This window comes from Ranitomeya imitator, chromosome 2 (assembly GCF_032444005.1).
Source record: "Ranitomeya imitator isolate aRanImi1 chromosome 2, aRanImi1.pri, whole genome shotgun sequence".
NCBI classification, from domain to species: domain Eukaryota; kingdom Metazoa; phylum Chordata; class Amphibia; order Anura; family Dendrobatidae; genus Ranitomeya; species Ranitomeya imitator.
The window spans coordinates 547,822,173-547,835,029 of NC_091283.1; the positions used below are offsets into that span (position 1 = coordinate 547,822,173).

The following is a 12,857-nucleotide window of genomic DNA, read 5'->3' on the forward strand; positions in this document are numbered from 1 at the left end:
TCTTGAGGACCGAACTTGGGGAACACTGGTCTAACCTATTGGTTTCCGAAATTGTTTCCTCTGGTTTGAAAATATAAAGCTTCTCAAGAACAGTCACTGTTCTGACGACATCACGAGTGGAGACCATGCAGAAAGCACATTTTTCAGGTCCATGTCCACATTAATAATCCTGTACATGAATAATACATTTGTCTTACACACAAAGTAAAACAGTGGTTACGCCTCGCCAGGCTGGGATCAGTGTACAGATAAAACAAGATACAATGATGAAGATAATGATAAAGATTAGAATGATAATTATTATATCTGACAATCTATGTTAGACAATATTGGTGAAAGCCTCCACTTTCAAAGAAAATTGCTTATTTATGAAGTTACCTCCATAAGCAATACAAAGGGAAAAGTAACTAAAGTGACTCATTTAGAGGGGCACTCCTTATGCAGAAAGATCAGACCACCTAAAATGATCAACTTTTCTAACAATTTACGCGTGACTATAATTAAAGGTGTACTTCCATCTCTAGCTTTTTTTGGAACTACCATAGGCCATAGAAGGGAATGGAGAGATTCTGCACATACACAACTACCTTTCCATGGCTGGCGGTGTGAAACGAAGCCTTGTTTTTGAGATGAAACCAACATCTATCACCCATGTATGGCATATCCTATGCTCCGAATATCTGAAATTGAAATACCCCTTCAACACTGAGAGAAAGGGCTCAGAAGGCTTTGAATATTAACCATCTTGTGTAACGGTCAATGTATAACTACCTCATTAATCCAAATTATAATATGAGCTTCACTTGGGATAAGATGCAGTCAATGTAGACAAATTCATTCTCAGCTGTAGAACATGTTGGATCTATACTGATAACACAAAATATTTAAATTTAAAATTTGGTAATTTAAGGATATTTTTATATTAATTTCTCCCCAAAATAATAAAATATAATATATATTTTCCCTTTAATTAACTCACGTAAGTGTGCAGTGATCCGTTATTTAGATCAAAATGAGTCCACTTTCCCAATTAGACGTCAGTACAGAAAAACATGACATTGCTATAAGCAGAAGGTAATTATCTCACAGTAATAACAGCAGATCCCTAACAGAAGGGGGTGAGACAGGAGCCAGCAAAAGGGGGTTAACCTCTGAGCTGCCAAATAAAGTGCGATTGAATGGTGCTCAACTCCATGCTGATGATACTATGTATCCAATACAAGCATGAGAATGGATCTATCAAGCACATACGGACATATATAATAACACTTACATCCTTAAATATTGACAAGTCCTGGTCTATGGTGAGCTTTGGAGGGGCTTTGATGGGTTTGTCCTTCTGGAATTGTTTGGGAGATAATAGACACATAGTGATCAACTCAGTACAAGACATCATCTTCCTGTAGTTGCTTCTGAATGACAATGCAATAAGGAAGTGTGTCCGATGCCCAAGGAGCAGCCGGGAAATGCAGTTTATGGAACCGTAGAAGAAATGGAGAGAATCAGCAACCCCAATGATAAGAGCAGATAATGAGTATGTTAGAGTAGAGTAGAGCAGATCTCATATATCTCATGAAGTGTTGAGCTCTTTGTCTTCTTGAACAGAAATGAAGAGTTGGAGCTGGACATGCAGTTCTTGGCTTTGCTCCAAAAGTAGGTGCAATCTCCAAGATGAAGAAGCAGGAGGGAGGCAGGAGCAGTTTCCAGCTTAAAAGAGGCTGATCAGCTACAGAGAAGACAATGTAAATGCAGAGAGAAGGTTGCTTGTGATTGCCAGGCAGATGGAGGAGAACCCTCAGTGCAGGAGCCACTGTCTTCACTGCAGTCCTGTTATTACTTAGGATTCTCCTGGCTCTGGCTCTTCCCTTTAACATATGACTCCAATCTCTCCATTCTGATTGGCTTATCTATTTCCCTTTAGTAATTAGTGGACCAATGAGAAGCCAGTACTATTTTCTATCCCTATACAAGAAAAGGTAATGAAGATGTATAGCACATGCAGTGCATTAAGCAGAAAACTAGATATGGGAGCTGCTAGACATTTGCAAAAGGAATGTGATATAATGTCATCTGTTATGCCACACATCCGTTATACAGGGGTCCCCTAGCAGATAAGTGTTTAGCAGGGCATTTACAACATGAGAAATGTGGAGCGGCACCTTTCACACTATTTTCCTCATATCGATCCAACATAAAAATACTTTCAGGTCTAAATTGTTTGCATCTCTTTTGCAGCAGAACAAATTTTTTTCAGAAGCGTCCTAAGAGGATCTAAAAGTCCACGTGTGGGGGAAACCATCAGCAAGCTCATATTTACCATGAAGAAGGAACTATGTTACGTACCTCAATGTTTTTGAACTTACCTATAGCCGTCATTGGGTATTGAACTGTCCTATTGCTGTGCTAATAGATGTGGCACAGTGTGATGATCCTAGCCTTGGGGATATGCTAAAATGGGTGCACTAGGCATACAAAGCTTTGCCAGCTGGTAATACACTGTATTATAAAGGTTGTCCGTCATCATTCTCTGGTCCCCCAAATATGAGTTGTTACCAGCTCCAGTAGGGGGTGCATGTAAACAGTGCATGGAGCGGAACACCAACTCAAATGAAATCAACAGGACCTGGGAGCAAAACTGGAATTGTGGTTTTCTGGCTTTGTACAATATACATTTGGCCGATGCCAGAGCTGGTAATAGCTGATCATGGGGACACCGAGTGTCCGACCCTAACCGATCCGATAATGACATATCCGAAGGATAGGTCATCAATATTTTAGTACTGGAAACCCCCTATATTCCTGATTGTTAACTTTGTGAATCCTCCCTGCACTATAAGAAATAACACTCTCCTATAACATCATCCATGTGATGTGCTGTGACAGAACTGTGACTGTTACAGCCTAGTTCACTTTTGCCATTTCCCCGTCACAGTATTTATTAGCAATATTCTGTGACTTTGCTTAGTGACGTCACATTACGTGGATAATGTATCATAGCACATAGATAATAAAAAGTGATCTCACAATATAGTGATAATAAACATATATCACAGTACAGGGATAATAAATACAGTGATGTCACAGTACAGGGATAATAAACAGTGACGTCACAGTGCAGGGATAATAAACATAGTGATGTCACAGTACAGGGATAACAAACATAGTGATGTTAAAGTACAGGGATAATAAACAGTGATGTCACAGTACAGGGATAATAAACATAGTGATGTCACAGAACAGGGATAATAAACATAGTGATGTCACAGAACAGGGATAATAAACATAGTGATGTCACAGAACAGGGATAATAAACAGTGATGCCACAGAACAGGGATAATAAACATAGTGATGTCACAGAACAGGGATAATAAACAGTGATGTCACAGTACAGGGATAATAAACATAGTGATGTCACAGTACAGAGATAATAAACACAGTGATGTCACAGTACAGGGATAATAAACATAGTGATGTCACAGTACAGGGATAATAAACACAGTGATGTCATAGTACAGCAATAATAAACAGTGATGTCACAGTACAGGTATAATACACATAGTGATGTCACAGTACAGGGATAATAAACAGTGATGTCACAGTACAGGGATAATAAACATAGTGATGTCACAGTACAGGGATAATAAATATAGTGATGTCACAGTACAGGGATAATAAACAGTGATGTCACAGTTCAGGGATAATAAACAGTGATGTCACAGTACAGGGATAATACACATAGTGATGTCACAGTACAGGGATAATAAACAGTGATGTCACAGTACAGGGATAATAAACATAGTGATGTCACAGTACAGGGATAATAAACAGTGATGTCATAGTACAGGGACAATAAACATAGTGATGTCACAGTACAGGGATAATAAACATAGTGATGTCACAGTACAGGGATAATAAACAGTGATGTCAAAGTACAGGGATAATAAACACAGTGATGTCAAAGTACAGGGATAATAAACAGTGATGTCATAGTACAGGGATAATAAACAGTGATGTCACAGTACAGGGATAATAGACAGTGATGTCACAGTACAGGGATAATAAACATAGTGATGTCATAGTACAGGGATAATAAACAGTGATGTCACAGTACAGGTATAATACACATAGTGATGTCACAGTACAGGGAAAATAAACAGTGATGTCACAGTACAGGGATAATAAAGTGATGTCACAGTTCAGGGATAATAAACAGTGATGTCACAGTTCAGGGATAATAAACATAGTGATGTCATAGTACAGGGACAATAAACATAGTGATGTCACAGTACAGGGATAATAAACAGTGATGTCACAGTACCAGGATAATAAACATAGTGATGTCACAGTACAGAGATAATAAACACAGTGATGTCACAGTACAGGGATAATAAACATAGTGATGTCACAGTACAGGGATAATAAACACAGTGATGTCATAGTACAGGAATAATAAACAGTGATGTCACAGTACAGGTAAAATACACATAGTGATGTCACAGTACAGGGATAATAAACAGTGATGTCACAGTACAGGGATAATAAACATAGTGATGTCACAGTACAGGGATAATAAACAGTGATGTCACAGTTCAGGGATAATAAACAGTGATGTCACAGTACAGGGATAATACACATAGTGATGTCACAGTACAGGGATAATAAACAGTGATGTCACAGTACAGGTATAATACACATAGTGATGTCACAGTACAGGGATAATACACATAGTGATGTCACAGTACAGGGATAATAAACAGTGATGTCACAGTACAGGTATAATACACATAGTGATGTCACAGTACAGGGATAATAAACAGTGATGCCACAGAACAGGGATAATAAACATAGTGATGTCACAGAACAGGGATAATAAACAGTGATGTCACAGTACAGGGATAATAAACATAGTGATGTCACAGTACAGAGATAATAAACACAGTGATGTCACAGTACAGGGATAATAAACATAGTGATGTCACAGTACAGGGATAATAAACACAGTGATGTCATAGTACAGCAATAATAAACAGTGATGTCACAGTACAGGTATAATACACATAGTGATGTCACAGTACAGGGATAATAAACAGTGATGTCACAGTACAGGGATAATAAACATAGTGATGTCACAGTACAGGGATAATAAATATAGTGATGTCACAGTACAGGGATAATAAACAGTGATGTCACAGTTCAGGGATAATAAACAGTGATGTCACAGTACAGAGATAATACACATAGTGATGTCACAGTACAGGGATAATAAACAGTGATGTCACAGTACAGGGATAATAAACATAGTGATGTCACAGTACAGGGATAATAAACAGTGATGTCATAGTACAGGGACAATAAACATAGTGATGTCACAGTACAGGGATAATAAACATAGTGATGTCACAGTACAGGGATAATAAACAGTGATGTCAAAGTACAGGGATAATAAACACAGTGATGTCAAAGTACAGGGATAATAAACAGTGATGTCATAGTACAGGGATAATAAACAGTGATGTCACAGTACAGGGATAATAAACAGTGATGTCACAGTACAGGGATAATAAACAGTGATGTCACAGTACAGGGATAATAAAGTGATGTCACAGTTCAGGGATAATAAACAGTGATGTCACAGTTCAGGGATAATAAACATAGTGATGTCACAGTACAGGGATAATAAACAGTGATGTCACAGTACAGGGATAATAAACATAGTGATGTCACAGTACAGAGATAATAAACACAGTGATGTCACAGTACAGGGATAATAAACATAGTGATGTCACAGTACAGGGATAATAAACACAGTGATGTCATAGTACAGGAATAATAAACAGTGATGTCACAGTACAGGTAAAATACACATAGTGATGTCACAGTACAGGGATAATAAACAGTGATGTCACAGTACAGGGATAATAAACATAGTGATGTCACAGTACAGGGATAATAAACAGTGATGTCACAGTTCAGGGATAATAAACAGTGATGTCACAGTACAGGGATAATACACATAGTGATGTCACAGTACAGGGATAATAAACAGTGATGTCACAGTACAGGTATAATACACATAGTGATGTCACAGTACAGGGATAATACACATAGTGATGTCACAGTACAGGGATAATAAACAGTGATGTCACAGTACAGGTATAATACACATAGTGATGTCACAGTACAGGGATAATAAACAGTGATGTCACAGTACAGGGATAATAAACATAGTGATGTCACAGTACAGGGATAATAAACAGTGATGTCACAGTTCAGGGATAATAAACAGTGATGTCACAGTACAGGGATAATACACATAGTGATGTCACAGTACAGGGATAATAAACAGTGATGTCACAGTACAGGTATAATACACATAGTGATGTCACAGTACAGGGATAATACACATAGTGATGTCACAGTACAGGGATAATAAACAGTGATGTCACAGTACAGGTATAATACACATAGTGATGTCACAGTACAGGGATAATAAACAGTGATGTCACAGTACAGGGATAATAAACATAGTGATGTCACAGTACAGAGATAATAAACACAGTGATGTCACAGTACAGGGATAATAAACAGTGATGTCACAGTACAGGGATAATAAACATAGTGATGTCACAGTACAGGGACAATAAACATAGTGATGTCACAGTACAGGGATAATAAACAGTGATGTCACAGTACAGGTATAATACACATAGTGATGTCACAGTACAGGGATAATAAACAGTGATGTCACAGTACAGGGATAATACACATAGTGATGTCACAGTACAGGGATAATAAACAGTGATGTCACAGTACAGGTATAATACACATAGTGATGTCACAGTACAGGGATAATAAACATTGATGTCACAGTACAGGGATAATAAACATAGTGATGTCACAGTACAGAGATAATAAACACAGTGATGTCACAGTACAGGGATAATAAACAGTGATGTCACAGTACAGGGATAATAAACATAGTGATGTCACAGTACAGGGATAATAAACAGTGATGTCACAGTACAGGGATAATAAACATAGTGATGTCATAGTACAGGGACAATAAACATAGTGATGTCACAGTACAGAGATAATAAACACAGTGATGTCACAGTACAGGGATAATAAACAGTGATGTCACAGTTCAGGGATAATAAACAGTGATGTCACAGTACAGGGATAATACACATAGTGATGTCACAGTACAGGGATAATAAACAGTGATGTCACAGTACAGGTATAATACACATAGTGATGTCACAGTACAGGGATAATACACATAGTGATGTCACAGTACAGGGATAATAAACAGTGATGTCACAGTACAGGTATAATACACATAGTGATGTCACAGTACAGGGATAATAAACAGTGATGTCACAGTACAGGGATAATAAACATAGTGATGTCACAGTACAGAGATAATAAACACAGTGATGTCACAGTACAGGGATAATAAACAGTGATGTCACAGTACAGGGATAATAAACATAGTGATGTCACAGTACAGGGACAATAAACATAGTGATGTCACAGTACAGGGATAATAAACAGTGATGTCACAGTACAGGGATAATACACATAGTGATGTCACAGTACAGGGATAATAAACAGTGATGTCACAGTACAGGTATAATACACATAGTGATGTCACAGTACAGGGATAATAAACAGTGATGTCACAGTACAGGGATAATAAACATAGTGATGTCACAGTACAGAGATAATAAACACAGTGATGTCACAGTACAGGGATAATAAACAGTGATGTCACAGTACAGGGATAATAAACATAGTGATGTCACAGTACAGGGATAATAAACAGTGATGTCACAGTACAGGGATAATAAACATAGTGATGTCATAGTACAGGGACAATAAACATAGTGATGTCACAGTACAGGGATAATAAACAGTGATGTCACAGTACAGGGATAATAAACACAGTGATGTCACAGTTCAGGGATAATAAACATAGTGATGTCATAGTACAGGGACAATAAACATAGTGATGTCACAGTACAGGGATAATAAACATAGTGATGTCACAGTACACGGATAATAAACATAGTGATGTCACAGTACAGGGATAATAAACATAGTGATGTCACAGTACAGGGATAATAAACACAGTGATGTCATAGTACAGGGATAATAAACAGTGATGTCACAGTACAGGTATAATACACATAGTGATGTCACAGTACAGGGATAATAAACAGTGATGTCACAGTACAGGGATAATAAACATAGTGATGTCACAGTACAGGGATAATAAACATAGTGATGTCACAGTACAGGGATAATAAGCAGTGATGTCACAGTTCAGGGATAATAAACATAGTGATGTCATAGTATAGGGACAATAAACATAGTGATGTCACAGTACAGGGATAATAAACATAGTGATGTCACAGTACAGGGATAATAAACATAGTGATGTCACAGTACAGGGATAATAAACATAGTGATGTCACAGTACAGGGATAATAAGCATAGTGATGTCACAGTACAAGAATAATAAACATAGTGATGTCACAGTACAGGGATAATAAACAGTGATGTCACAGTACAGGGATAATAAACAGTGATGTCACAGTACAGAGATAATAAACATAGTGATGTCACAGTACAGGAATAATAAACATAGCGGTGTCACAGTTCAGGGATAACAAACATAGCGATGTCACAGTTCAGGGATAATAAACAGTGATGTCATAGTACAGGGATAATAAACATAGTGATGTCACAGTACAAGAATAATAAACATAGTGATGTCACAGTACAGGGATAATAAACAGTGATGTCATAGTACAGGGATAATAAACAGTGATGTCACAGTACAGACATAGTAAACATAGTGATGTCACAGTACAGGGATAATAATCAGGGATGTCATAGTACAGGCATAATAAAAATTAGTGATGTCACAGTACAGGGATAATAAATATAGCGATGTCATAGTGCAGGTATAATAAACAGTGATGTCACAGTACAAGGATAATACACATAGTGATGTCACAGTACAGGGATAATAAACAGTGATGTCACAGTACAGGTATAATACACATAGTGATGTCACAGTACAGGGATAATAAACAGTGATGTCACAGTACAGGGATAATAAACATAGTGATGTCACAGTACAGAGATAATAAACACAGTGATGTCACAGTACAGGGATAATAAACAGTGATGTCACAGTACAGGGATAATAAACATAGTGATGTCACAGTACAGGGATAATAAACAGTGATGTCACAGTACAGGGATAATAAACATAGTGATGTCATAGTACAGGGACAATAAACATAGTGATGTCACAGTACAGGGATAATAAACAGTGATGTCACAGTACAGGGATAATAAACACAGTGATGTCACAGTTCAGGGATAATAAACATAGTGATGTCATAGCACAGGGACAATAAACATAGTGATGTCACAGTACAGGGATAATAAACATAGTGATGTCACAGTACAGGGATAATAAACATAGTGATGTCACAGTACAGGGATAATAAACATAGTGATGTCACAGTACAGGGATAATAAACACAGTGATGTCATAGTACAGGGATAATAAACAGTGATGTCACAGTACAGGTATAATACACATAGTGATGTCACAGTACAGGGATAATAAACAGTGATGTCACAGTACAGGGATAATAAACATAGTGATGTCACAGTACAGGGATAATAAACATAGTGATGTCACAGTACAGGGATAATAAGCAGTGATGTCACAGTTCAGGGATAATAAACATAGTGATGTCATAGTATAGGGACAATAAACATAGTGATGTCACAGTACAGGGATAATAAACATAGTGATGTCACAGTACAGGGATAATAAACATAGTGATGTCACAGTACAGGGATAATAAACATAGTGATGTCACAGTACAGGGATAATAAGCATAGTGATGTCACAGTACAAGAATAATAAACATAGTGATGTCACAGTACAGGGATAATAAACAGTGATGTCACAGTACAGGGATAATAAACAGTGATGTCACAGTACAGAGATAATAAACATAGTGATGTCACAGTACAGGAATAATAAACATAGCGGTGTCACAGTTCAGGGATAACAAACAGTGATGTCACAGTTCAGGGATAATAAACAGTGATGTCATAGTACAGGGATAATAAACATAGTGATGTCACAGTACAAGAATAATAAACATAGTGATGTCACAGTACAGGGATAATAAACAGTGATGTCATAGTACAGGGATAATAAACAGTGATGTCACAGTACAGACATAGTAAACATAGTGATGTCACAGTACAGGGATAATAATCAGGGATGTCATAGTACAGGCATAATAAAAATTAGTGATGTCACAGTACAGGGATAATAAATATAGCGATGTCATAGTGCAGGTATAATAAACAGTGATGTCACAGTACAAGGATATTAAACACAGTGATGTCATAGTACAGGGATAATAAACAGTGATGTCATAGTACAGGGATAATAAACAGTGATGTCACAGTACAGGGATAATAAACATAGTGATGTCATAGTACAGGGATAATAAACAGTGATGTCACAGTACAAGGATATTAAACACAGTGATGTCACAGTACAGGGATAATAATCAGTGATGTCATAGTACAGGTATAATAAAATTAGTGATGTCACAGTACAGGGATAATAAATATAGTGATGTCATAGTACAGGGTTGATACACAGTGATGTCACAGTACAAGGATATTAAACACAGTGATGTCATAGTACAGGGATAATAAACAGTGATGTCATAGTACAGGGATAATAAACAGTGATGTCACAGTACAGGGATAATAAACATAGTGATGTCACAGTACAGGGATAATAAACATAGTGATGTCACAGTACAGGGATAATAAGCAGTGATGTCACAGTTCAGGGATAATAAACATAGTGATGTCATAGTATAGGGACAATAAACATAGTGATGTCACAGTACAGGGATAATAAACACAGTGATGTCATAGTACAGGGATAATAAACAGTGATGTCACAGTACAGGTATAATACACATAGTGATGTCACAGTACAGGGATAATAAACAGTGATGTCACAGTACAGGGATAATAAACATAGTGATGTCACAGTACAGGGATAATAAACATAGTGATGTCACAGTACAGGGATAATAAGCAGTGATGTCACAGTTCAGGGATAATAAACATAGTGATGTCATAGTATAGGGACAATAAACATAGTGATGTCACAGTACAGGGATAATAAACATAGTGATGTCACAGTACAGGGATAATAAACATAGTGATGTCACAGTACAGGGATAATAAACATAGTGATGTCACAGTACAGGGATAATAAGCATAGTGATGTCACAGTACAAGAATAATAAACATAGTGATGTCACAGTACAGGGATAATAAACAGTGATGTCACAGTACAGGGATAATAAACAGTGATGTCACAGTACAGAGATAATAAACATAGTGATGTCACAGTACAGGAATAATAAACATAGCGGTGTCACAGTTCAGGGATAACAAACATAGCGATGTCACAGTTCAGGGATAATAAACAGTGATGTCATAGTACAGGGATAATAAACATAGTGATGTCACAGTACAAGAATAATAAACATAGTGATGTCACAGTACAGGGATAATAAACAGTGATGTCATAGTACAGGGATAATAAACAGTGATGTCACAGTACAGACATAGTAAACATAGTGATGTCACAGTACAGGGATAATAATCAGGGATGTCATAGTACAGGCATAATAAAAATTAGTGATGTCACAGTACAGGGATAATAAATATAGCGATGTCATAGTGCAGGTATAATAAACAGTGATGTCACAGTACAAGGATAATACACATAGTGATGTCACAGTACAGGGATAATAAACAGTGATGTCACAGTACAGGTATAATACACATAGTGATGTCACAGTACAGGGATAATAAACAGTGATGTCACAGTACAGGGATAATAAACATAGTGATGTCACAGTACAGAGATAATAAACACAGTGATGTCACAGTACAGGGATAATAAACAGTGATGTCACAGTACAGGGATAATAAACATAGTGATGTCACAGTACAGGGATAATAAACAGTGATGTCACAGTACAGGGATAATAAACATAGTGATGTCATAGTACAGGGACAATAAACATAGTGATGTCACAGTACAGGGATAATAAACATTGATGTCACAGTACAGGGATAATAAACACAGTGATGTCACAGTTCAGGGATAATAAACATAGTGATGTCATAGTACAGGGACAATAAACATAGTGATGTCACAGTACAGGGATAATAAACATAGTGATGTCACAGTACAGGGATAATAAACATAGTGATGTCACAGTACAGGGATAATAAACATAGTGATGTCACAGTACAGGGATAATAAACACAGTGATGTCATAGTACAGGGATAATAAACAGTGATGTCACAGTACAGGTATAATACACATAGTGATGTCACAGTACAGGGATAATAAACAGTGATGTCACAGTACAGGGATAATAAACATAGTGATGTCACAGTACAGGGATAATAAACATAGTGATGTCACAGTACAGGGATAATAAGCAGTGATGTCACAGTTCAGGGATAATAAACATAGTGATGTCATAGTATAGGGACAATAAACATAGTGATGTCACAGTACAGGGATAATAAACATAGTGATGTCACAGTACAGGGATAATAAACATAGTGATGTCACAGTACAGGGATAATAAACATAGTGATGTCACAGTACAGGGATAATAAGCATAGTGATGTCACAGTACAAGAATAATAAACATAGTGATGTCACAGTACAGGGATAATAAACAGTGATGTCACAGTACAGGGATAA

General features: G+C 37.0%; 1 protein-coding gene across 1 annotated transcript in view; it reads right to left on the minus strand.

Annotated features, from left to right (window-relative positions):
* The window catches only part of NECAB3 (N-terminal EF-hand calcium binding protein 3), a 141,926-nt gene extending 140,076 nt beyond the window's left edge, over positions 1–1,850 (minus strand). Inside the window, exon 1 of the mRNA XM_069751956.1 lies at positions 1,274–1,850. Within this exon, the coding sequence (XP_069608057.1) occupies positions 1,274–1,396 (123 nt within the window). The 5' untranslated portion in view covers positions 1,397–1,850. The remainder of the gene's footprint in view (positions 1–1,273) is intronic.
* Between the last annotated feature and the right edge of the window lie 11,007 nt (positions 1,851–12,857).